This window comes from Crinia signifera, chromosome 19 (genome assembly GCF_055691185.1).
Source record: "Crinia signifera chromosome 19, ASM5569118v1, whole genome shotgun sequence".
Lineage (NCBI taxonomy): Eukaryota > Metazoa > Chordata > Amphibia > Anura > Myobatrachidae > Crinia > Crinia signifera.
In genome coordinates, this window is record NC_139226.1 from 47611770 (window position 1) to 47639746 (window position 27977).

Below are 27977 nucleotides of genomic sequence, written 5' to 3' on the forward strand. Positions count from 1 at the left end.
CACAAGGGACTTCTTTGCGCTCCCCCCACTGTTGGAGCATCGACAGTCGGGATTCCGATGTCGGTATACTGACTGTCGGCCCGGCGTGCCACACCTTTTCTTTTAATATAATGCAGTTATATTAGTTCATCATCTTCATGGGGTATATTTCAGAAATGTATAGTACGGCTGTTACTCCTGCTGCTGCTAAAATTCAGGGTGGGGCCAGAGCTGGAGCCACCACTAGGCAGGTTTAGGCATTTGCCTAGGGCACAGGCCACTGGAGGGCAGTAGTGAGCTGCAGGCCAGCAGCAGAGAAGCTACCACAGAGGAGAGCCGGAGGAAGGAGAAGCTGCAGCATCGATCTGCCAAGCAGGTGAGTGATACCCCCCGCCCACCCGCCAGAGCCCCACGTGTAAAACTTGCTGCCTCTGCCTGGTCGTCAGCAGCCAGGCCAGTGGCAGTGTTCAGTGGTGGGCGGGCAGTGGCCGCCCCAGCCCCCACCAGCTAGTCAGCACTTAGCTGCCTGCAACCCCCCCTCCCCTCTGGCTGGACAGCGCCCGCAGTCCCCCCTCCCCCCAGCTGGACAGTGCCCGCAGTCCCCCCTCCCCCCCAGCTGGACAGCGCCCACAGTCCCCCCTCCCCTGTAGCGGCCGCACCCCCATCCCGGAGCTAGAATAGTGGCAATCCGTGCCCATTGGGGAGAGAGGGGGCGGGCGGGGGGTCACCTTGAGTGCTAACAGGGCTTGCACCGGACCTGGGTGGGGCTCAATTCAAACAGGTCGCACAGAATATCTTCGCTAGACAGCTTTATTTAAGAATTAAAGTAGCTATTAGATGAGAGGACGGGGACAGGGACAGGCGGGTACTTCTTTCCTGGTGTACAATGTGAGGCAGAGTCGAACTGGCTCTCTGTACTTGCACCTGAATACTATCCAGATTGGCAGCCGGTACGCCGAGCCGCTAGTCCCGCCCATCCCACAGCTGCATTGAAAACATTAAAATTAGTAACCACGGCATAACAGGCCTCTGGTTGGCTTAGAATGGCTGTCTCTCAACCAACCAGCAGCCTGCTACCTTGATAACGGCCGGTGACGAGGTGGGGAAGCATTGATGTTCCCGGCTGTGCCTGTCTTCTTTGCCTGGCCCCAGTGTGCTCTCTCTCCACCGCTGCGCCTCCCAAATAGATGTAGCTAGTGCGCAGCGCTAATTAGTGTGCACCTTCCAGCTACCATAGCTTCAGCTCCCCCAGTCCCCCTCTGGGCATTTATAGTACAGCGGCGTCATGGCCGTGTGTTGTTCATTGCTGCTACTGGTGAAGAGGAGCCACCCAGCACCCAGAGAGCGCCGGACCCTGGAGAGAAATCACGACAGTCTGAGGGACCCCAGCATCAGCTCAATGATGGTAAGAGACCCCAAACATATGTCATCTACATTTTTGGTAAGATGATGTATCCACTCCAAAGACACAGACTGTGACAGCACATTGGAATTTCATACATGAAAATTCTGAGTTAGTAAAGGATGGTCTCATGTTTGCAGAAAGTAATGCCCACACTCTGCTCCCTGTGCCCCCCACTCTCCCCCCTGTAGCCCCACTCTTCCCTCTGTGTCCCCACTGTGTCACCTACTCTCCCCTCTGTGGTTTCAATGCCCTCCCTTTCCCCCCACTCTCCCCACTGTGGTCTCACTCTCCTCCCTGTGCACACACTCTCCCCACTATGTACCCTACTCTCCCCTCTGTGGCTGTACCGCCCCTATATACCATGGCCACATCCCTCATTCCATGTGACCACACCCTCTACCTGTGTGAAGTCTACCTGTGTGAAGTCAGCGATGCAAGGAGCTGGTGTAAAGAGCCAGGGGCTTCTAAAAATTGTACTGCATAAATGGATTGGAATCAGATCCCTATGAGCCAGACCAACTCTGCTGGAGCTGAGCTTATTCGCAGTTACAAGAGATCAGGACAAAAATGTGATCTCAACACTTGGTTGAGATAACCAGAGCGCTCGTTTCACGAGTGGTTTCCCTAAAAAGCAGCTGCTAAAAATAGGGGATGGTCAGTCCCCTGAAAATACACAAAAGGAACAGAGAATTGGAAGCAGCACTCAAATGATAGAGTGGGTGAATCAATTGCAGTTTAAATTTTTTTTTTAATAAAACATGATTAACAATAAACACCTAATGGCAATAGCAGCAAGGGTTTCCTGATCCTGTAAATAATAAATAGTAATGAACCAATGGTAACCTGCACTGTCCACGTAAGGCAAAAGTCCCAATCTTGGATGGGGTCCACACGGCAATGATCCTGAATACTGTACGAGGGAGTGGCTGATATATGGCTGCAGCCCACCTTCAACCTCACAATACAATGTCCTGGTGGCTGTCTGAGGGAGTGGCTTGTTGTTTGTAGCCCACCTACTACCTCACAGCAGACGATATCCAAATGTTCCAGGGGGATTTAGCTGGAGGACAACCAATGGTTTGTGGGATCCAAGTGGTCCAAGTGGTCAGAACAATGAGCAGGTAGGTCAAGTAGTGGTGGTCAGGGATCAGGAGAAAACACCAACGCGTTTCGCTGGGCTAAACGCCAGCTTTTTCAAGATACCCTGCAGCCAAGTGTCACGGACGGTGAGGCCGGGCGGCGGGCTGACACTCCGACATGTCCTCTCCTCTCTCTGAATTGCTGCTGCTGCTCCGTCCGGGCGGGCGGCTTCCGGGCAGCGCAGCGCAGCACTGTACACACTCCTCCCAGAGTCAGTGTCACCTGTGTCTGACTCCCTCCTCCCTGGCTACAGCAGCGCGTCATCAGCCTTCTCAAGCGCTGGCTGTAGCCTGGAGGAGAAGGTGTTTTGCTGCCGCCCGTGCCTGTGCCTCTAACTTATTCAAGGTGGATTTTTTTTTTTTTTACAGTTAAATTATGTTGTTATAATATACATAGTAATAAACTTGTTTTTTTGGTGGATTTGTGGGGGCCCGGGGGGGGGGGGGGGGGGGGAGTGAATCTCTTTGGCTTCTGCTGCTGCCCTGCTGTGCTGTATATATCTTTTATATGTATATATATATTTATTTACAGCATGTTATATAGCGCAGCAGATTCCATTACAGCGTCTTATATAGCGCAGCAGATTCCGTCAGTGTCTTATATAGTGCAGCAGATTCCGTCAGTGTCTTATATAGCGCAGCAGATTCCGTCAGTGTCTTATATAGTGCAGCAGGTTCCGTTACAGGTTGTTATATAGCGCATCAGATTCCAGTACAGTGTCTTATATAGCGTAGCAGATTCCGTCAGTGTCTTATATAGCGCAGCAGATTCCGTCAGTGTCTTATATAGCACAGCAGATTCCGTTACAGGTTGTTATATAGCGCAGCAGATTCCGTTACATCGTCTTATATTGCGCAGCAGATTCCGTTAGTGTCTTATATAGTGCAGCAGATTCCGTTACAGCATCTTATATAGCGCAGCAGATTCCGGTACAGTGTTTTATATAGCGCAGCAGATTCCGTTACAGGTTGTTATATAGCGCAGCAGATTCCATTACAGTGTCTTATATAGCGCAGCAGATTCCGTCAGTGTCTTATATAGCGCAGCAGATTCCGTCAGTGTCTTATATAGCGCAGCAGATTCCGTTACAGGTTGTTATATAGCGCAGCAGATTCCGTTACAGCATCTTATATAGCGCAGCAGATTCCGTTACATCGTCTTATATTGCGCTGCAGATTCCGCTAGTGTCTTATATAGCGCAGCAGATTCCGTTACAGCATCTTATATAGCGCAGCAGATTCCGGTACAGTGTTTTTTATAGCGCAGCAGATTCCGTTACAGGTTGTTATATAGCGCAGCAGATTCCGTTACAGTGTCTTATATAGCGCAGCAGATTCCGTTACAGCACCTTATATAGCGCAGCAGATTCCGTTACAGCACCTTATATAGCGCAGCAGATTCCGTTACAGCACCTTACATAGCGCAGCAGATTCCGTTACAGCACCTTACATAGCGCAGCAGATTCCGTTACAGCACCTTACATAGCGCAGCAGATTCCGTTACAGCACCTTATATAGGGCAGCAGATTCCGTTACAGTGTCTTATATAGCGCAGCAGATTCCGTTACAGCGTCTTATATAGTGCAGCAGATTCCATTATTGTCTTTTTTCTTTTCAAATGTAACATGTCAACACATGTTAGCCACGCCCCCAATTCATTACCGGGGGGGGGGGGGGGGGGGCACGAAATATGCCCTTGATGCACCATGATGCCTAGCTACACCGCTGGTCAGAGCATGCACAACTGTCATTACCAGTGGCAGCATTTACCTATGGGCTGCAGCCCCCCCTCCCCCCAGCTAATATCCGCCACTGTGCTAAGTGAAGTGTACACAGTAGTGCCAGTTATGTATCAAGTCCTCAGTAGTGCCAGTTACATATCATGTCCTCATTAGTGCCAGTTACAGATCATGTTCCCAGTAGTGCCAGTTACACATCATGTCCTCAGTAGTGCCAGTTACATACCATGCCCTCTGTAGTGCCAGTTACAGATCATGTCCTCAGTAGAGCCAGTTACAGATGTACCCAGTAGGTTTTTTTGGACACAGCAGGTGAGGGGGGGTGTCGGCGCAAGGCGGCGGGGGTCCGTTCGGGGTGGCGGGGGTCGCGTTACGAAGCCCATAGGCTTCTATGGGGTATCGCCAGCTTTTGCTGGCGATACCCCTCGCAGCGAAATCCTGCTAACGGGGTTTTTACCGCATTTTTGCTTTAGAGAATCTCCCCCACAATTACTGCTAACTATAGGCAGCCAATTATCATCTAATTAACCTTGGAGACCCGGTACACCTGCAAAAACAGTCTGATATCCAGCTTTCAGAAATAACTTGTATTGTCCCTGGACATACCCTTCAAGGGCACACAGGGACAGGATACATACTAATATATGGTTTCTGCTAGCTACAGGTGCACCATTGTAACCACTCTAAGCTCAGCTTTTTGTTCTCTATTACCCTGGCTACAAATGTAGCTCTAGTACAGCCACACAGCATTATCATAGCAGCAAGACAGCGCTATTATTTGCATTTGCAATTTTTTTTGTCTATCAAACTCCCCCTCATTATATTTTTGGGGCATTGTTTAGAGTTTGCTATTTGATGTATGGCGCTTAACAACATAGTGATATCTGTCATTTGTGTAAGGCTTGCATAATTACCTCTTTTTCGAGCATGGAGTAATGCACTGTTTCTCGACAGCAATTCCATGCAATACACACAGTAGATACCCATTGGCTGTTATCAGTGGTGTAGCTGGGTTCCACGGTGCCGGGAGCAATAGCATGTTTCCCGCCCCCCCTCCCCCTTAAGGTTCACTACGTGGCGCTACGCATTGGTTCCCCCCATAGTTAGGAATAAAGAGTATCAGTTTATGGACACATTACGTATATTGCGAAACTTACTTATAGTCCATCGCTTTGGGATTTATTATAATTTAACAACCGTCTATCAGGACACCTTCTATCTACCAATCCGCACCCCTTCGGGGAGCATTCAGATTCAGACCTGTTTGCTAGGCTGTAAGGGAACACATCCCCTCGCATGCAGCCGAAGGAGAGAGAGAAATAATTCGATGGTCGCCGACTATGAAATATATTCTCTCCCCATCAGAAATAAAAGTCAGTTTAAACTAACTTTTATTCACACCTGCATTCCCCGGGGAACGCCCGCATGTTCATGGGGACACCCATAAAACGTTGGAAGTTCCCACTTTTAGCCTCCGTCCGCCCCATCTGGAGGAAATAGCCCAGCGAGTGTGAAACTTGTGAATCAGCCACTATGTATACTATACACCGCAGGTGGCTGTGTGTGGGCTAGGGAAATCTCACCATTTTTGCTTTGGGTATAGAGACCGTGTGATTGTGGTCATTGACAGAAATGTCACAAGGAGAAGAGATTGGAAGAAACCTTCCTGACAAACCCATAAATCTTCCCATAGGAGTGATAAGCATCTTTGAAAAAGCATCCTGTGGATGTGAAATGCGTTGGTAGGAGTAAAGGGACACCAGGAGGAACAAGCGCTGCCTATACAGACACGTCGCTCCAACACAGCATAGCCGAAGGACCAGTGATGTCATCAAAGGACTGCTGCTGATCCCCGCTGCACGCTGAAGCAGCAGACCTTCACGCGCCACCTGACTGCCGTTTGGAGTACCTGCAAGGGCAGACTCCAGGTCGGGCTTTATAGGGAAAGCTGGCATAACTTGGCTTTTACCAATTCCTGGACTAGTGCTCTCCAATTTTCCAATAAAGGGACTGTAAACATTCTGCACCATATTATTTTATTTACCTTTATTTACTTTTTATTTACCTTTTATTTTATGTACCTTTTAATTATTTTTATTCACCATTAGATTTTGTTATCCTTACTTCCTCTGACTCTTATTTGTACCTGTCCTCTGCACTCTCAAAGCTTGTCCCTCCCTCATATAGCAAGCGCTGGGGTTCTTTGCTTCTTTTAGCTACTATATATATATATATATATATATATATATATATATATATATATATATATACAATGGTGTACGACCGGCACTCCTTAGAGACTTAGGACATTGGCTCCCGGTGCCCTCCAAAAGATATGGATATGCAGGAAAGATATCGGTGCTGGCGGCACTCAAAGCAGGGAGACTTGGTGGTACTTGTTTCCTATCTGGGCGCCCGCTACGTTAATTGCGCACCATGCTATTCTCCGTATCAAAATCGGATCGCATCGCATCGGATACCACAAATGCACATACACGATATTGAACGATGCGATGCGATGCGATCCGATTTCGTTCCCGCTTTTATGGTTGGCCCATAGGATGGCCCATCTGTAACACTACTTTATTTATTTACCCTTCAAAGCCCTCCCCTTGTCACATCTGCACAGAAACACAGTATTGACGTCAACCCGAAGCGTGGCGAGCGCAGCGAGCCCCGCGAGGGGCGGCGGTACGCGTCCTCTGACTTTTTCATACCCCCACTATGAGAATAGAATAGTGTGGCGAGCGCAGCGAGCCACCGAGCCCGAAACGTGGCGAGCGAAGCCACGCTTCGGGCTCGGTGGCTCGCTGCGCTCGCCACACTATTCTATTCTCAACTCCACGCCGACGTGGATAGTGGGGGTATGAAAAAGTCGGAGGACGTGTACCGCCGCCCCTCGCGGGGCTCGCTGCGCTCGCCACGCTTCGGGTTGACATCAATACTGGGGTGGCGTTAACAATGGAGGCGCATTTTAAACCATCAGGGGGGGTTTCCTATACAAATCGTGGGTTTGCTGGGTTATTACATTGAAATCAATGTAAAATCGGGTCTCAGGGACCATTTAACATTGATTCCAATGTAAAAATCAGGTTGATCGCGTCACCGCATGCGATGCGATCCGATTTAAAATGAAATCGGATCGGATAGCATCGTATGCCATCGTACATCATCGAGTACCGAATCCGATGCGATGCGATCCAATTTCATTACGGTGCCGTACGTAGAAAACCTGGGCGCCCAGATAGGAAACAAGTACCGACTTGGTAATAAATGAAGACAAGCTGACACCGCACTGTGCGGTGTCAGCTTGTCTTCATTTATTACCAAGTCTCCCTGCTTTGAGTGCCGCCAGCACCGATATCTTTCATATATATATATATATATATATATATATATATATATATATATATATATATATATATATATATATATATATATATAGAGAAAAAAGAAAAACAGAGTGCGCCCCTAATGTAGATTCCACCACCAGAACATAACCAATAACCAAAAATCAATGGTAATTCCAACACAAAATTCACAGTTTTTGATTTAATACAACATTTATTAAAAACATGTAGTTTTCATCTGTGCAGTATAGTTCATACAGAAACAAGGAAATATATAACCAGGCAGGTTATGGACTGGATTCTTTACAAACACCAATATGCCAGCTATACAATAGAACAACGGTTTCTCCCTAATCTCAATTTAACATGCTTTTTTACATATGCCCAAATATGAACTTCCTACACAGGTCCTGGAAAACCCTCTCCTTACGTCAACATAGACAACATGGCGCACGATGTACAACAAAGCTAAATGGCACACGATCTACATACCTTGTACTCTCTACATCTCCGTTTCTTAGGTAATGTTAACTTTCATCATGGTTGGCAGACCAACCATTTAGACCATGCTAATCTCAGGGAATACGTTCTGTTAGGCAACGTAAACCTCAAAACAAAAAAGCCACTCACTTATGTAGAGCCAAAGTCCCACTGTGACTTCCTACCACCATGTAACAGCCTTCCTCTAGGCCCAACATTATACTAATAAGGTAATAACTTTCTTAAGGGATGCAGTTTGGGATAACCAATTAGATAAAGCTGTTTTAAACGTCAATTATTCTAGAAAAGCTATAACCTACTTTTACCAAATACTGAGAACACCTTATTATACTGGTCAATTTGAAACGGGCATCACCAAGTGCTGGACACACTTCCCCAACCTAGAGGAAAAAACTATCTTGAAAACTTTATTGTACTAAAAAAATATCAGCCACATCCTATAAGGATATGTTTTATAAAGTATTTTGTAGAGGATTCTTGTCTCTCGTCGTTGTAACTGAATAGGCTTAACTAATTCCTCAACATGTCTTAAATTTCAATATTCTGATGCAACTTTATACCACTGTTTATGGGAATGTACAGCAATACAGCGACAGTTCGCAGTAGATCATCTGGTATCACTAACTCCACAGTGGGCCATTTTGGGATTTTCTGCCAACTATTCCAAAAATGTCTATGGGATGTAAAAAACTATTGTTATCGGTAGCATAAAAATGTATATTACAGCAGTGGATTTCTACCACCCCCCTCACTTACTATTATTTTTTTAAATTTCTCTTTATTAAGCACTTTCAATGCAAACAATATCTTTTTCATGCTTGATGTTTACTCAAGATGTCTGTATAGCTTGTACAGATATCTTGAGTAAACATCAAACATGACAAGATAGTAAAACATTGTATAAACTCACGTCATTATGATGTACTACTTTGGCTATAGCTGTTCTAATGCCCCATAGCAAATGTCTACCATGGAGGAAACTCAGTTTATTAGGTGTGAGGAGATTAGGTAAAATATTTTGCACTCTATCCGCAATTATTTTGGCCAGGAGTTTAACATCAGTGTTGATCAAGCTAATAGGTCTGTATGATTCTAGTAATTGAAGATCCTTTTGCGGTTTGGGTATCAGAATTTTAGTTGTATTCGTTAAGTGTAGAAAAGGGGTACAGTTCTTAAAAAGCTCATTGAATAAATCTAAAAGAGCAGGGGCCACCTGGTGTTTCAATATCTTATCGGGGCCTAAATGGAAAGACGAAATTACTCTAAGAACTTCATCAATGTTAATAGGTTCCATCAATGCATCACCCTGTGTTTGTGACAATTTTGGAAGGTTTAAAACTTTGAATAAATTAGCCTCGGAAGAATATCAGATGTGGATGTTAGTAACTTACCGGAGAGTGGGTGGCGTATTGCCGTTATATATGTTTTTTTTTGTGATGGGGCTTATACATGGTAGCTATTGGGCCTTGTTGCCCCACCTAAAAAATGTGTACTTTGTCTAGGTTACATCTTTTTTGGCTTGTTCTAACAGATCTGTATCTAGAAGTTGCTTAGCCTCCTGATACGTGGTATGGGAGAATGAGTTGGGGTTATTTATATAGTTAAGCAAAGCTGCATTTAATGTTCCATAGTGAATTATAAGATGCAGTGGTTGCCTTATGTTGTCGCGATAAATAATCTATGATATGGTCCCTCAGGACAGCCTAAGCATAAATTTTGTCGTCCTGATAGTCCATCCATTTAGTCAATAAGAAATCTTTCCGAGTTGTAGAGGTAAGCTGGGAAGCGCCATGGTACTTATGTATTATCTGGGCTCCCGTCTTTCTTATGAGACCGCGTCCCCGCTGCGCTCGCCACGCTTCGGGCACGGTGGCTCGCTGCGCTTGCCACACTATATAAAATCAACTCCATGCGTAGTTGGATAGTAGGGGTATGAAAAAAAGGGGTGCATTTAACATGGGAGCCCAGATAATACATAAGTACCAGCGCCATTCTTAGTAACTTTGTAGCTATAGGGAAGAGTTCGGGAAATGGCAATTGGGGCATGGTCTGATACTAATATTGAGTGTATATCAGCTTTAATGACTCTAGAAATCAGTTGGTCTGCTAAATACAAAACATCTATGCCTGACCAAGGCTGATATGCAGCTGAGTGAAAAGTGTAAAGGTGCATACACACTGTACAATTTTTTTGAAAAACTTTTTTGATCAATTTCGTTAATTTCGGCCATTCTAAATGAAATTGGTCAAAATATCTTTCAGTGCGTTTGAGACGAAAGACGAATGATGATGCGCATACCCGCCAGTTGTTCATCAAGATTGTTCATCAACTGTGCATGCAGCTCAATTTGGATATCTTTCAAAAATACCCTATAAACTGTAGCTAGATCTTTCGTCTTTCGTCTGTTGTCAATATCTTTCGTCAACATATTTTGTATAAATTGTGAACAGACAGACACCTCATTGGATATATCCTTGTCTGCTAAGAATCAGCCTTTCTCTCGGTTTTAGAGACTTCTCTCTCTATTTTGGGTATGTAAATATTCTCGCATTGTCCAACCAACTTACAGCAACCTCTCCCACCCATCTTATCTCCATTTCCTTCATTTCCTCCTCACGCCTACAAATGTCTTCCTCCTGACATATCCTCCAACATCAGTTCTTGGGGTATATCCCCCTCTATAAATGCACATGTTGTACACGATATTTGTATATGTTGTATATTTTATCATGTTTATACAGTCTACACAATTGGATATTACATCTGTACATGCTGTATTTTTTTATATATTATCTGTATATGTTGTACTTTGTATTTTTTATTATGTGTGTGTAACGGCATGTTTTACCACTTATATAGATTGGTTCATCGCCCCTGATGAAGTCCTAAGGGATGAAACGCGTCGGGCCGCAGATCTACATTATATGTGGCACTAGTCAAAAACAGTGAAATGAAAATGCATTGCTGGATTAACCACCAATAAATGTTTACTTGTTTTTATCCATTTTATTAATTTATTGTATGTAAATCCACACAGTGGTACACTCAGCGCACCCCTATTCTCTTCTTTTTCCATCCTTATCCCACCTGTACCTTCACTAGCAGCGAGGTACGATAGAGGTGCTGCTCTCTCAAGCGCATTATTGGGGCCACTACCTTCTCTCTCTCTCTCTCTCTCTCTCTCTCTCTCTCTCTCTCTCTCTCTCTCTCTCTCTCTCTCTCTATATATATATATATATATATAATTTATATATATCTGTAACAATTTTATTGTATAGCTCGTAAATTTACATTTCATATTTACAATTACATAATTTTTACTACATGAAGAAAATATACAATCTTTATTGTATAATCTGCACTTCAAATATACAATTGTTACTTCATGAAGAAAATAATAGGAAAATATACGTTTTATTATCGTTCAATGCTGTTCTTATTGTAATTTCTCCTTTCTTGCAATAAAAACATTCTTTAAAAAAAGGAGTAGTTTACTGCAAGTATAAAAATATATGTTTAATTAAAAGTAGTGTGCAGTGTTTAGGGAACAACCATGAGTTGATGTCACGGCCGCTGTTAGGACGCGCCGCTCACCTGTTCATCTCCGGCGGCGGGGCCTGCGGGCCATCCGTCTGGGTGCAGGACGGGGAGCGCGGCGTCTAGGTCTCCCGGCCGCGACCATCTTCCTGGGGCCTGCAGCACGCGCTTCCAGCATGAGAGCCAGCCAAGGTTGTTTGTCTCCAGTCCGGGCGCCGCCATGTTGTTGTAGCCAGCCAATGGTTCAGAGCTCCAATTCAACTCCTCCAATCAAGATCTACCCTGGGGGATAAAGCAGAGCCCTCTGGGGCATACAAGCGCCAGTACTTTGTTGTCAATCCCTGGGGAGGAAGCTTCAGCCTGTGCTCCTGTCCTTGCCCTGTGATATCCCTGATTCCTGTCTTCGTTACCTGCAGTTCAACACCTGATACCTGGATACCTGCATTTGCATTCTGCTCCCAGCCCTTACAGCTTTACACCTGTTTCCTGGACTTTGCAAATTGCATGCTGTCTCCAGCCCTTTCAGGTTTGCTACAGTCTGTCGACTAGCTGCACCTGCTGCCAGCCCTGCGTGTCTGTTGACACATCTTCACTCCTGCTGTCGACCAGCTGCACCTGCTGCCAGCCCTGCGTGTCTGTTGACACATCTTCACTCCTGCTGTCGACCAGCTGCACCTGCTGCCAGCCCTGCGTGTCTGTTGACACATCTTCACTCCTGCTGTCGACCAGCTGCACCTGCTGCCAGCCCTGCGTGTCTGTTGACACATCTTCACTCCTGCTGTCGACCAGCTGCACCTGCTGCCAGCCCTGCGTGTCTGTTGACACATCTTCACTCCTGCTGTCGACCAGCTGCACCTGCTGCCAGCCCTGCGTGCCTGCTGACACATCTCCACCCCTGCTGTCGACCAGTTGCACCTGCTGCCAGCTCTGCGTGTCTATTGACACATCTCCACTCCTGCTGTCGACCAGCTGCACCTGTTGCCAACCCTGCGTGTCTGTTGACACATCTTCACGTCTGCTGTGGTCCAGCTGCACCTGATGCCAGCCTTCCGTGCCTGCTGACGCCTCAACTTTCTGCTGTCTGCATCCGCACCTACTGCCAGTCTTCCGTGCCTGCCGACGCCTCACCATCCTGCTGTCTGCATCCGCACCTACTGCCAGTCTTCCGTGCCTGCCGACACCTTACCATCCTGCTGTCTGCATCTGCACCTACTGCCAGCCCTCCGTGCCTGCTGACGCTTCTCCATCCTGCTGTCTGCATCTGCACCTACTGTCAGGTCTTCAGCCCGCTGACGCTTCTCCACCATGCTGTCGGCACTCGCATCTACTGCCAGTCATCGGAGTTTGCTGACTTCCGTCTCCTGCTGCCCCCTGCTGTCTGCACCCACAGTCAGTCATTAGTTTCCCCAGTAAGATAACAAAGACTCTGGGATTAATCCCATCATTCTGGACTTTCAGTTGTTACCCAGGTATTCCACTGGGTTTTTCAGCCTGCAGTATCATTTATGGTTTTGCCTTCTCATGTTGGTGCTACAATAAAAAGTTATATTAAACCTGCTGTTCTCCAGTCTCCCTCAAGTCGCAAACACCCAACCTCCAGGCCTCAGACAGATCCACAAGGTACCCCTAGCGTGACAGTGACAGTAAGTACTGGCCCAATGGATCCGTCCGCCAGCCAGGAGTTCTTTCAAAATGTGGTCGCGCGGCTGCGAGCACTGGAGGAATCCCAGCAGCAAGTTACTCAAGCACTCCAAGGCATTTCTCAAAGACAAGCCTCAAATCCCTCTCCACAGACTGTCTTCCCGTCTCTCCGATTGTCTACCCCTTCTAAATATAATGGTACCCCTCGTACCTGCCGGGGGTTTATCAATCAATGTGAAGTGCATTTTTCCCTGCAGCCAATGAACTTTCCTTCTGATCGTGTTAAAGTGGCTTTTATTGTTTCCTTATTATCGGATTCTGCATTGGACTGGGTCTCCCCACTCTGGGAAAGAAATGATCCGCTACTCTCCAAATACTCTGACTTTATTTCTCAGTTCAGAAAAATTTTTGACGAACCGGGACGGGTATCCTCTGCCGCTTCAGAAATCCTGCGGATTCGTCAAGGCTCCCGCTCCGTTTCTCAATATGTTATCCACTTTCAAACTGTGGCATCTGAACTGAAGTGGAATGAGGAAGCTCTAATTTCCACTTTCTTGGCAGGGTTATCTGAGCGCATGAAGGACGAATTAGCCACCCGAGATCTTCCCACCTCGCTGGGTGAGGTCATATCGCTCTGCAATAGGTTGGACCTTCGTTTTCGGGAGCGTCAGCTAGAGAGATCCCGGCAAGAGCGAGGCAAGTCTATCCCCGTTTCTCCTCGCCCAGAGCCTTCTCTTCCTCCAAATTCTTCTGATGAGCCTATGCAGATCAACCATACTCGGCTAACTCCCGAAGAACGCCAGAGAAGACTGCGACAGAATTTATGCTTGTATTGTGGGGAATCAGGTCATCTGTTAACCAAATGTACCCGTCGTCCGTTAAACTCCCGGTCCTAGTTGGTTGCGGAGAGGCCAATCTAGGACGAGTAGAAACTTCTCCAATCAAGTCCGACTCTTTGCTGTCCATACAGATTGTATTACCTAACGGTTCACTCGCAGTATCTGCTTTACTGGACTCTGGAGCAGCCGCCAACTTTATTTCAGCCCAGTTTGTGTCCTATCATGGCCTGGACTCTCAGGAACTTTCGCAGCCACTCCAGTTATCTGCCGTAGATGGGAGTCTTATTCCTCAAGCCTCCATCACTCATCGGACTCTGCCCATCAAAATTCAAGTTGGGGCGTTGCATCAGGAAGAATTATCTTTTTTCATTATTCCTAAAGCGAACCACCCTGTAGTGTTGGGGTTTCCTTGGCTCCAGCGACATTCTCCGAAAATCAATTGGAGTACTATGGAGGTTCTGTCCTGGGGTACGAACTGCCGTCACACCTGTCTTCCCGGATTAGTGCGCATCCAGTCCACCTCGCCTGCGTCTCCTGATCTTCTTCCTCAAGCCTATCAAGCCTTCTCCGACGTCTTCTGTAAAGGTTCAGCCGACAAATTACCTCCGCATCGGCGCTGGGACTGTCCCATCGATCTTATTCCAGGTAAAATGCCTCCAAAGGGCCGAACTTACCCACTCTCTCTTCCAGAGACAGAAGCCATGTCCCAGTATATTAAAGAGAACCTATTAAAAGGCTTCATTCGGCCTTCTACGTCGCCAGCAGGAGCCGGATTCTTTTTCGTTAAAAAGAAAGATGGAGGTCTGAGGCCCTGTATTGATTATAGGGGACTGAATAACATAACAGTCAAAAACAAGTACCCGTTACCCTTGGTGACTGAGTTGTTTGATCGAATCAAAGGGGCTAAGGTCTTCACCAAATTGGATCTCAGAGGAGCTTATAACCTTATCCGTATCCGAGCAGGCGATGAGTGGAAAACAGCTTTTAATACTAGAGACGGTCACTACGAGTACCTTGTTATGCCGTTTGGTCTCAGCAATGCTCCAGCAGTATTCCAAGAGTTCATGAATGAATTATTCCGTGATTTACTGTATTATTCCGTGGTTGTTTATCTCGATGACATTCTTATTTTTTCTCAGAATATTCCGGAACACCGTCAGCACGTGAAGGAAGTGTTACAGCGATTGCGATCCAACCAGCTATACTGCAAATTGGAGAAATGTGAATTTGAAAAATCTTCAGTTCCCTTCCTTGGTTACATCATTTCAGGTACCGGATTAAGCATGGATCCTTCTAAAGTGCAAGCAGTCCTTGATTGGCCACAACCTCATACCCTAAAGGCTGTTCAACGCTTCATTGGCTTTTCCAATTATTATAGGAAATTCATCAAAAATTTTTCTTCCATCATTTGTCCCATCACGGCTTTGACCCACAAAGGAGCCAATCCTGCCAAGTGGTCTCCCGAAGCGGTGGCAGCGTTTCAGCAACTAAAAAGTGTATTCACTTCAGCTCCAATTCTTCTGCAGCCCGATTGTTCTCGCCCGTTTATTCTGGAGGTAGATGCCTCTTCTGTTGGGGTTGGAGCTGTACTTTCACAGAAGTCTGAGGACGGTCACCTACACCCATGTGGGTTCTTCTCCAGGAAGTTCCTGCCAGCCGAGATGAACTATCCCATTGGTGAACAAGAATTACTAGCCATTAAATTGGCCTTTGAAGAATGGCGGTACCTGTTGGAAGGGGCTAAGTTTCCTATATCCGTAATTACAGATCATAAGAACTTGTTATATTTGCAGAACGCCCAGTGTCTGAACCCCAGACTAGCCCGATGGGCTTTATTCTTTACGAGATTCGAGTTTGTGTTATCTTTCCGTCCTGGGTCTCAAAATGGCAAAGCGGATGCACTCTCCAGATCTTTCACATCCTCTACAGAAGATCGTACCATAAGCCCAGTTCTAAGCCCTACAGTGTTTGCTAAGACTGCTGTAGTATCCATTCCTAGAGGGAAGACTTTTGTTGATACTGGACTCAGATCATCTTTGCTACAGTGGGCACACTCCTCTCGTTTTTCTGGTCACTGTGGTGTAAAGAAAACTTTAGAATTCATTAAAAGAGTGTACTGGTGGCCATCCATGAGGAAAGATGTCACTGACTTCGTAGCATCCTGTACCCAGTGTTCTCGTCACAAGTCTTCGCGTCAAGCACCTGCTGGCCTTCTACAACCATTATCCATACCTGAGTCACCCTGGTCACACATATCGATGGACTTTGTCACCGATCTGCCTCCTTCACAAGGGTTCAACACGATCTGGGTCGTCATTGACCGTTTTTCCAAGATGGCTCATTTTGTTCCACTAAAAGGCCTTCCGTCTGCTCCTAAATTGGCTCAAATATTCATAGCTGAAATATTCCGTCTACATGGTCTTCCGAGAGAAATTGTATCTGACAGAGGGGTACAATTTGTATCAAAGTTTTGGAGAGCGTTGTGTAGTGCTTTACAGGTAAAGCTGAACTTTTCTTCATCCTATCATCCGTAATCCAATGGCCAAACAGAAAGAGTAAATCAAGATTTGGAGGCCTTTTTACGCCTGTATCTGTCCTCCTCACAAGACAATTGGAAGGAGCTTCTGCCTTGGGCCGAATTTGCACATAACAACTCTTATCATTCCTCCACCGAAAAGACTCCCTTCTTCATTGTGTATGGTCGTAACCCACGTGTTCCAGAATTCCAAAATCTTCCTGTTTTTGACATACCAGCAGTGAACTCGTCTGTCCGGTTTTTCTCAAACATCTGGAGGAATGTTCATGCTTCCTTAGAGAAAGCCTCCCAACGTTACAAGAAATTCTCTGATCGGCACAGACGGGCAGCTCCGAAACTCAAGGTAGGAGACCAAGTTTGGCTCTCCACCAAAAATATTAGACTCAAAGTCCCGTCTATGAAGTTTGCACCTCGATTCATTGGGCCATATACAGTAACTACTATGATCTCTCCTTTGGCTTATAAGTTACAGTTGCCTCGTTCTTTGAAAATTTCAAATACATTCCACATTTCGTTATTAAGACCATTGATATTAAATCGATTCCAGAATAAAGTACCCAAGTCTCCTCAGCCTCAGGCTCATCATGATGTTGCTTTTGAAATTAAAAAAGTTGTGGACTCAAGAGTTCGTTCAGGGCAAGTCCAATATCTGGTAGACTGGAAAGGCTTCGGTCCAGAGGAACGATCCTGGGTGAATGCTGCTTGCGTTGATGCTCCCACTTTGGTCCGTAAGTTTCATCAACAATATCCAAGAAAACCATGGAAGTGTCCAGAGGCCACTTCAAAAGGGGGGGGTGCTGTCACGGCCGCTGTTAGGACGCGCCGCTCACCTGTTCATCTCCGGCAGCGGGGCCTGCGGGCCATCCGTCTGGGTGCAGGACGGGGAGCGCGGCGTCTAGGTCTCCCGGCCGCGACCATCTTCCTGGGGCCTGCAGCACGCGCTTCCAGCATGAGAGCCAGCCAAGGTTGTTTGTCTCCAGTCCGGGCGCCGCCATGTTGTTGTAGCCAGCCAATGGTTCAGAGCTCCAATTCAACTCCTCCAATCAAGATCTACCCTGGGGGATAAAGCAGAGCCCTCTGGGGCATACAAGCGCCAGTACTTTGTTGTCAATCCCTGGGGAGGAAGCTTCAGCCTGTGCTCCTGTCCTTGCCCTGTGATATCCCTGATTCCTGTCTTCGTTACCTGCAGTTCAACACCTGATACCTGGATACCTGCATTTGCATTCTGCTCCCAGCCCTTACAGCTTTACACCTGTTTCCTGGACTTTGCAAATTGCATGCTGTCTCCAGCCCTTTCAGGTTTGCTACAGTCTGTCGACTAGCTGCACCTGCTGCCAGCCCTGCGTGTCTGTTGACACATCTTCACTCCTGCTGTCGACCAGCTGCACCTGCTGCCAGCCCTGCGTGTCTGTTGACACATCTTCACTCCTGCTGTCGACCAGCTGCACCTGCTGCCAGCCCTGCGTGTCTGTTGACACATCTTCACTCCTGCTGTCGACCAGCTGCACCTGCTGCCAGCCCTGCGTGTCTGTTGACACATCTTCACTCCTGCTGTCGACCAGCTGCACCTGCTGCCAGCCCTGCGTGTCTGTTGACACATCTTCACTCCTGCTGTCGACCAGCTGCACCTGCTGCCAGCCCTGCGTGCCTGCTGACACATCTCCACCCCTGCTGTCGACCAGTTGCACCTGCTGCCAGCTCTGCGTGTCTATTGACACATCTCCACTCCTGCTGTCGACCAGCTGCACCTGTTGCCAACCCTGCGTGTCTGTTGACACATCTTCACGTCTGCTGTGGTCCAGCTGCACCTGATGCCAGCCTTCCGTGCCTGCTGACGCCTCAACTTTCTGCTGTCTGCATCCGCACCTACTGCCAGTCTTCCGTGCCTGCCGACGCCTCACCATCCTGCTGTCTGCATCCGCACCTACTGCCAGTCTTCCGTGCCTGCCGACACCTTACCATCCTGCTGTCTGCATCTGCACCTACTGCCAGCCCTCCGTGCCTGCTGACGCTTCTCCATCCTGCTGTCTGCATCTGCACCTACTGTCAGGTCTTCAGCCCGCTGACGCTTCTCCACCATGCTGTCGGCACTCGCATCTACTGCCAGTCATCGGAGTTCGCTGACTTCCGTCTCCTGCTGCCCCCTGCTGTCTGCACCCACAGTCAGTCATTAGTTTCCCCAGTAAGATAACAAAGACTCTGGGATTAATCCCATCATTCTGGACTTTCAGTTGTTACCCAGGTATTCCACTGGGTTTTTCAGCCTGCAGTATCATTTATGGTTTTGCCTTCTCATGTTGGTGCTACAATAAAAAGTTATATTAAACCTGCTGTTCTCCAGTCTCCCTCAAGTCGCAAACACCCAACCTCCAGGCCTCAGACAGATCCACAAGGTACCCCTAGCGTGACAGTGACAGTTGAGAATCTTATCTTTGTGACATCCGACCCCACAACAGAAACGCTTAAGGTCTTTGTCGTAATTCAAGATTTCTGAACGTATTCTTGTTTTATTTCTAAAATTATTTGCAAATCATAATCTGTATGTGATTCTTATTATGTGTTTCATTAATTAAGCTTGGGAAACATTTTTCAGTTTAAAATACATTGAATCTAGAATATTTTCAGAATTATTTGATGAACATTGAGGCCTGTGTGACTCACACTACTGTACTTGTTTCATTTTAGTATTAATAATTGTAAATGTCAGTAAAAGTGAGGGACAACCCAGTGTCAGAGACTCCTCCTCTGGTTAATCACATGTGCTGACATAACAGTAGATCACTGGCAACGATTTTCAAATTGATGTATAAGAAACCCTGCAGCCGAACCACCAAAAACTGCAGCTTTTCTCATATGAACCAAGCTTCAGAATGCGATACATTTTGGAACTTGGACCTGGTGATCAAATGTACTTCCATTGGCATTTCCCCCGGGGAAAAGGGGAGGAGGGGGATCCAATAAAATCCCTTCCAATACCAGCATATGCGTCATGCAACACATACATAGAAGGACTCAAGTGACCTAAGTCTAGAAGTCCTTCTTTTGTAAAGGACAGGTCCTACCAGGATACCTGTCCTTTGTGATTTTTTCAAGCACACAGTTTTATGATGTGATCTCCATAATGATATGTCTTTGGTGGGGTAGAAGGAAGAATACATGTTTTATTTTGCACAATTTGTTATTTGTCTTTCTGCTCATTTTAGATCTTTGGATTTTGGTGCAAAGATCTTGTGTATAACTTTGTAGAATAAACAAGTATTATACATTGGGTAATAAGGTATATAGTAATAAGGTGTATATATATATATATATGGTACCCCTGAGGAAAACTGGCTGGTTGCCAGTTGAAACAACTGTCGGGTCAGCCGCTGTATACCTTCGTTTAACTAACTGTAATGTACCTCTAATACACTTTCGTTTTGCTTTTGAAATTTAATGCGTGTGCTGGTTCCTTTCTTTCCTGACTCCAAGGGAGATAACTGTTTGTATATATATATATATATATATATATATATATATATATATATATATATATATATATATATATATATATATATATATATTATGACCAAGGGAAGATGGCTCCCAGAGTTGAACAAGTTTTCTAGACTAAAGCTGCCCATACACGTCCCGATCCCGGCGTGCGTTCTGGGCTAAAATAGCATTGCATGCCTTGTGCATGCGATGCGATAAAAAGCAAGTACAAAAAGTATGTGCAGCACATACTTTTTGTACTGTGCGATGAGATGCCGCGGGAGCGCGCATCTCAAAGCACACATCGTGGCGCCGGAATCGGGACGTGTATGGGCAGCTTAACAGTCAATATAGCGTCAATAAATTTGGATTTGGTAGTTTAAAAGTCCTTGTAAATATTTTTCAGAAAAAGTTTGTAAAAGTGAACCAAATTTAATTCCACGAAGAATGACGTTTGAATTGGTGCTTGTGTTCATAAAGGTTAACTTGTCACAAGTGGAAATAAATATACCTAAAAATTATTAAAGTTAGATTGTATTTAATCTGATGATTACGAGTCCATACAATGGCCTGTATTCAATGCGGCTGGCGAGGGGGTTAAACGGCGGGGATTGCAGAAAACCAGCGATCCTCGCTGTTTAACCCCTCGCCAGCCGCTTACCCTATTCTACGTTCTGGGGTAATCCTCACTGTGACAGGAAAGTGAGGATTCCCCAAAACGGTGAGTCTCGCTGCTTCTGCAGCTGCATTCGCCAATTCCAACTCGTTCCAAAAACGGAGCGAGGGGGAATCTGCGTATGCAGGGGGGTCAGTTGAATACTGACAGGGCGAGCTGTGACAGCGAGCAGGCAGCCCTGCTCGCTGTCACAGCTCGCCCCCGGCATTGAGTATACCCCAATGTGTACTAATATTAATACACATTGTATGGACTCGAAGAAGACGAAGTTGTCCCTGTCTTGAGGACTTTTCATTTTGGGTTACTGTCACTCTGATAAGCAGGGCCGGATTTGTGCCTAGGCCCGTGAGGCACCGGCCTCAGGGCGGCACCAATCAAGGGCGGCACAGCAGGCTCGTCACCCACCACTGTCCACCCGCTCTGCCATGCAGAGTACATCACCGGCTATCTCCGACGGTCCCCCAGCTCGTCACCAACCGCTGCTCACCCGCTCTGTCATGCAGAGTACATCACCGGCTATCTCCGACGGTCCCCCTGCGCGTCCGGCTCCGCCGCTAGGTGAGCTGAGCTGAATTGCTCTGGCTCACTGGCGCAGGCGGGGAAAGCAGCTAGGCTGAGCAGCGCGAACCTCCCTGCAGTCAGTCAGTGTGAGAGAGACTGACTGAGACTGCACATAAAGTTAATTCACCCTCCCTCCGTCTGGGTCCTCCATACAGTTAGCAGTCCAGACTGATAGATAGACTTATACCTTAATAATGATTATATTAAAATAGGGGGGGGGGGGGGGGGGGGGGTGTGGCCAAAAATGTTGTGCCTAGGGGCGGCCTGACCTCTAAATTCGCCCCTGCTGATAAGGACATTTATTGGACCTAGTACACATAAAAAAAGAGGACAGATGAGAAAGTGAGTGGTTTGCGAAACCTCTATAGTTCATCCTCAGAGCTGGTTACAATAACATCCATATATAATATTTGGAACCCATTGTCTTGCAATCTTTATTGAATTTTGATATTGACATCTTCTAATATAATTATCACAGTGTTCCTTTTTATGGCATTTGGATCAAACTAGTGGGTCTTTTAGGAATTATGAGATTCTTTTTGATGCAGATGACATATGTGTAGATGTATGAAGCTTCTAAGCTTTGTTATCCAGTATATAGTTATAATACACTGATGATAAGTCCTTATGAGTGACATTAATATGCATCTTTATTGAACTAAAATGTATACTTTTTATAATGATACACATTACACAGGGGGACAAAGACAATACCCTTTCTACTTATCTAGCAGCTCTCCCTTGGCGATGGGCTGCAAGCTTAAATGCATTGATCAATTCATGAACTAAAACCCCATTATTTATTTATTGATTATTTGAATGTTAAGGTGAGTCAGTTTGTTGTAGTGAGTGCTGGGCTCCCTGTGTTTGTATTTACTAGAGTGTGTGGTCACAGGCCACCGCACCCCACCCTGGGATGTGGGTGCTGTTTGCACCCCATTCCTAGGAATGGCGAGTGTGTTGGTACTTTTGTATCTATATATATATATATATATATATATATATATATATATATATATATATATATATATAATTCCAGCTCCACAAATACCAGATTTAGGGCCCTAGGCAAGATACCAGATTAGGGCCCCCAAAGTCCGAACTCCTAAACCCCCCTGTTACCACTGTAACATGTTTTTAGACACGCCACACTCATTTTATGAATTTTATACCCATACCGTAATGACAGACTTATCATTGTGCTAAAGATGCGTATATTATTTATTGTTATAATACATTGTGATTTTTTGAATGTATTTAATATACAGTATATAGCTTCATTGTTTCCTATTGTCTTGTTTGAGGAATAGCCGTACAGTTATTGCCGTTGTGATATCGGTTTAATGATAGATTGTATGAGAGCAACACAGATTCAAAGAATAGAACCGCATCAGGATCTGTTTGGATCTTAGTCAGGGTCTGTTTGGTTCTTAGTCAGGGTCTGTTTGGTTCTTAGTTTTCACTAAGTCTGAAAATTTTGAATATTAGAAGTTTATAATATATTACAACTGAATATTCCATATAAGAAATGCTAGTTTCATGTAATATTTTAAATTTGACATTTGTAATTCTTTCATTGGCCAAAATGATCCAATTAACTACACAATGAGCCCTTACACTACTGTTTATGAAACAATAAGATAAGATAATAATGATGATGATGATACAGAGGAGAATGATTTGTATAACTTCCTGAACAAGGTTTTCTTGCACTTATATTTACTATACAGGCGATCACATTCAAGTATTGCACCAGAGGGCGCTGTCTTCCACTTTGTTTTATTTGAATGTGTGAATGTTTTCGTGAGATTAGACAGTAAGCTCCTATATGACAGAATGCTGTGAATTATTACTATTATTATTATTATTAATAATAATCATACTGTTATCATTAACTTTTGACATCTGTCAGACTATAATATGTAAATTTTTATGGTACAATGAGGTCAACAGCCAAAAGGTCGACATGAGTATTTTTAGATTTTTTTGAGCCGACATGTGGTATTTCATGCTGTACCATACACTACGGCCTGGTGGGAGAATGACACAGTGCGCCAAGTGCAGCGAGGCACCGTGCCTGAAGCATGGCGAGTGCAGCAAGCCACACCAGGGGACACAGTACACTTCAATGGTGTCCATGTTGTCTATGTCGACATTCGGTACAATTTAAAAAAAAATCATGTTGGCCTTCCCAATGTTGACCTAATGCTTGTGTCGAACTTCCAACCCTGTGGACTTTAGCCATATTGACCTATTTCATGTGTCGACCTAAGAGATGTTGACCTTCAGTGGTCAACACAATGCATGTTGACCTAATATGGGTCGACTCAATGGCGCATTTTTGAGGTATAATTATCACATTCCCAATACATTATTGTCAGTTCATCCATAATAAATAAATAAATATTGTGCCACCTTAGTTCAATGGGATTTGAAAGAAAAAATAGGCAGAACTCACTAGTTTGCTATAAAAAGAGCTGTCTGCATAAATATTAGGTTTGCCATCCAACTACAGATTTGTCTTCATACACCTAGGGGTTTATTTACTAAGATGGGAGTTCTATTGAAGATGGGATGTTGCTATGGGCAACCAATCAGATGCTATATATATTATCTACTAGGAGCAGCGGTGTAGCTAGGTGCCATGGTGCCCAGAGCAAGGGTATGTTTTGCACCCCCCCCCCCCCCCCAATAAAAATAATTGCAGTGTAATGCCCATTACACATAATGCCACACACACTAATGCCGTTACACATAATGCCACACACAGAAATGCCCATTACACATAATGCCACACACAGAAATGCCCATTTCACATAATGCTAAACACTGTAATGCCCATTCCACATACTTCCCCACACTGTAATGCCCATTAAACATAATGCCACCCACCGTAATCCCCATTACCAGTGGCGGACTGGGCCAGGGTGCCAGGTGCCCCCTGGGCCACACTGTTGCCGATTATCCAGGGCCGACTCCTCTGACTGCAGGAAGTGCTGCGGTGGTTCAGTCTTCAGTTAGATTTGTCTGTAACCACGGCCCGACTGTTGTTGTCGGCAGCCGCGGTCACGTGATCACACTGCACCCCTCTCCTTTACTTTGTCCTGCAGGGCGGTGGCCAGCCACTAGCAGTGATTCCATGTTGCCATTGGCCATCCGCAACAAGATGGGAGAGAGGAGCCAGATCTAGCCAGCCCAGCGCTGGGGGGTACTATTTACCCGGGCCCAGGTCTTATGGAGGTGCCCAGTGGGGTCCCTGTTACTTGGCAGTAGCAGCTGCAGCAGCCCTTCTCATTACTGGTATGTTTTTCCATCATTTTAATCAGCTGGTAACTAGCAATTCAATTAAATCACCTCCTTTTTTTCAATAATTCACAGACTTGGTAAATAGGGTTAAGAAATCCTGCAGTATATAATCAGATTAACAATATCTAAACAGTTATCTGGCATAATGACACAAGCATACCAAGCTTGTCACAGTACATTAGTGAAGCACAGCACTGTACACATGTAATAATCTGCTGAATACCAAACTAGTTAGGGATATGCAAATCCAATTAACAGGATTCTCCAATAACAGAGCACCAGTGCAGTGTTCCCTCTAAGCTGTGCGTGCGTGCGTGCGATCGAACACAACTCTATGAGTGTGCGCACAGACATTACAACAGAGCGCACAAAGCAGCAGTGGCCCCTTTTTGCAGTTGTGGACTCAATTAATATGTGTTTCACCCATTAACTACATTGTGTGCTGTGTTTTGAATGTTTAAATGTTTAATATAATTTTGAAGTAAAGTTAACACAAATGCTGAACGTCATTTTCCAGTTATATATAAGTGACGCACAAAAATTTAAATTTCCTTCCAAAGTTGCACAACCAAAATCTTTTGCCGCACACAGCCTTCGTAAAATTAGAGGGAACATTGCACCAGTGGCTAAGATATTTAGGGTGAAATTTAATACGATGAGAGATTCAAAAAGTGAGAGATTTGGTAAGAAATCTCCAGTTTTTTTAAAAGCGGCAATTATTTATACAGCAAAATAAAACTGGTTTTGCAGTGTAATTGATTGCCGCTTTAAAAAACTGGATATTTCTTACCAAATCTCTCACTCATCCAATTAAATCTCGGGACTTTGAACCCAAAGTTTATAATATGTTTTTGCAATGGGTTTAATGGACTACAAGAAAATGGGGTAATATTAGTTCTTTTGTTGGATAAGTTTAGTTGGTCTACTTGTAGTAATCTTAATGTGTACTGAGGACACAACGCACCTCTGGCAACACGCACAAACATTTCTACATATTACATTATTACAGAGGATTTACCGGGCAAGGATCCTACTCTACCTAAAAAGGTTTTATATCACTTATTCCAATGGAGTGATACCACTGCCACTGGGTCACACTGCCCCTCCTGTGCCAACTGGGTAGGGACCATGGGGTTGTTCAGACTTGATCGCTGCTCTGCTAAATTACAGAGCCCTGTGATCAGGTATACTCCGCCCCGCCAGAGTGAAGTCCCGCCCCCTGCAAGCCTGCGATTTGCTTAGCAGGGCCTGCAAAACTTAGCTGGATTGTCAAATAGCTGCAAATCCATTTGCAAACTGCTCATCATCTAATGCTTTTTCCAGTGTGTGCAGCCTGTGCGAAGTCCAGGACTTACTCGGGGGTTGTGATAGAAACAGTTGGATTGAGGTCAGAGATGACATCACACGCCTTCCCCTATAATGCCTGGGCAGCCCTGCGTTTTCCCTGACACTCCCAGAAAACTGCCTGTTGCAACCCCAAACCCTGGCTTTCAGTATAGTTTCAGGTCATTACACTCCACTGAAAACTGGCTTCACCAGGGTTCCTAATGATACCCTATATAAATCCAGGTGTCTTCTCTCTATTATTGTTATTCACGAACTCACAGTCATATCAGACACCACTGACCTCTCCTTTATTATCCAAACCTCTACTTCGTTGGCTGTTATGTAGAGAGATGTGCATCGGACACTTTTCGTGTTTTGTGTTTTGGTTTTGGATCTGAATCTTCCTTTATGTTTTGGATCTGGATTGGTTTTACAGTTTAACAAACCAATCATTTCAGCAACAAGGTTTACCAAAACTGTGGCTAAAATTAATTGGTTCCCCACAAAAAAAAAAGAGGTGCTATGTCTGCTGTATAGGTCCAGGGGTGCTGCTAAGTCTGACATATAAGTCCAGGGGTGCCCTGTTTGCTGTTAAGTCTGCTGTATAAGTCATGGGGTGCTCTGTATTGATAGAAATGGAGGACAAACAATTGAAAGATCAGGTACCACTTCCTACTACTAGTGCTGAAGCTGCTGCCACCAGTCATGACATTGACAATGCAAGTCCATCAACGTTGTCTGCAAAGACCGATACACCATGTCATAGAGGAAAAAAAAAAAACGAAAAAAAACAACATTTTACAATAATAAACAAAAAAATAACATTATTTGAGGATAAGCATAAAATTGTCAATATGCCATTTACAACGCGAAGTGGCAAGGAAAGGCTTAGGCCTTGGCCTATGTTCATGACTGGTGGTTCAGCTTCTCATGAAGATGGAAGCCCTCCTCCCTCTTGAAAAATTAAAAAAATAAAGCTTGTTTAAGCACAGGAACTAATTGTGCGTTCAGAGTAATCACAAATCCCCAAGGAGAGTCCAAGTGTGTTCGCGGTGCGATGTCTTGGAATGACCCTACCAATACTGTATGGAAAGAGAAGGCTCCTTCCACCATTTGCATGTCCTCTGCAAGTGTTGGAAGGAGTAGTGCCGGTCAAAATTCTGACATTGAGATTGAGGATGTCACTGAAGTACACCAGGATGAGGAGGATATTGGTGTAGCTGGCGCTAATGAAAATGTTGACAATGAGGATTCTCCAATAGGACTCAATGTGCTTTACAGACATAAAAACAATACACATAATACATAGGATTTGGGTAGTACAACAGGTAGGTCACCGAGACATAAGTGAAAACCTTGAGAGTAAGCTAAATGCAGGATTGGTGCAGGAATTTTGAATAACAACTTCCACCAGTTGTGTATTCCACACTAATAAGGTACCAGTTGAGGCAGCCATCTTGGGCGATCTGCGTAGGATTGCTCTGGGTAGAATAGGTTACGCTTAGAAAATTACACAAAATGGGGTTATTGCAGTGTAGAGTAAAGTAAAGAGGATGTGGTTAGTTTAATTAAGGTAACAGTGAAGACAGTTGTTGCCCATGGGATGAAAAAGCCCATTGTCATGCCTGGGCAAAAGACCCAAAAATCCACCTCTTCTGTCTGGAATTCTTTATTTCGGCGACCATCGAATGATGTGGGTGTTCCCCCACAGCTTGCAAATGGATATTTATGTTAAACATCCATTCGCAGCCCGTGCATACAAACTCGGCCTGCGAGGGGGGTGTGTGTGTATCGGCATTCACAGGGCAGCGTTTGGTTGACTTGCAAGGCTGCGAATTTGCAAATCAACCAGAATAACCCCCTATGTGTAGCAAATTGTGTGGCATAATCTGATATGGGAATTACGGTGTGTGGAATAATGTGTAATGGGCATTACAGTCTTCTGCATATTGTGTAAGGAGCATTAA

General features: G+C 45.2%; 1 protein-coding gene across 2 annotated transcripts in view; it reads right to left on the reverse strand.

Annotated features, from left to right (window-relative positions):
- The window catches only part of LOC146041827 (serine/threonine-protein kinase SBK2-like), a 73724-nt gene extending 49313 nt beyond the window's left edge, over window positions 1-24411 (reverse strand). The window contains exon 1 of one of the 2 annotated variants that reach the window (XM_083161712.1): window positions 24286-24411. Coding sequence is in view for 1 of the 2 variants with exons in the window: in XM_083161711.1 (XP_083017837.1) it covers window positions 5177-5191 (15 nt within the window). In the remaining variant the exon portion in view is untranslated. Of the gene's footprint in view, window positions 1-5176; window positions 5282-24285 lie in introns of those variants that run through there. The other variant, XM_083161711.1, reaches the window with a different exon arrangement.
- Between the last annotated feature and the right edge of the window lie 3566 nt (window positions 24412-27977).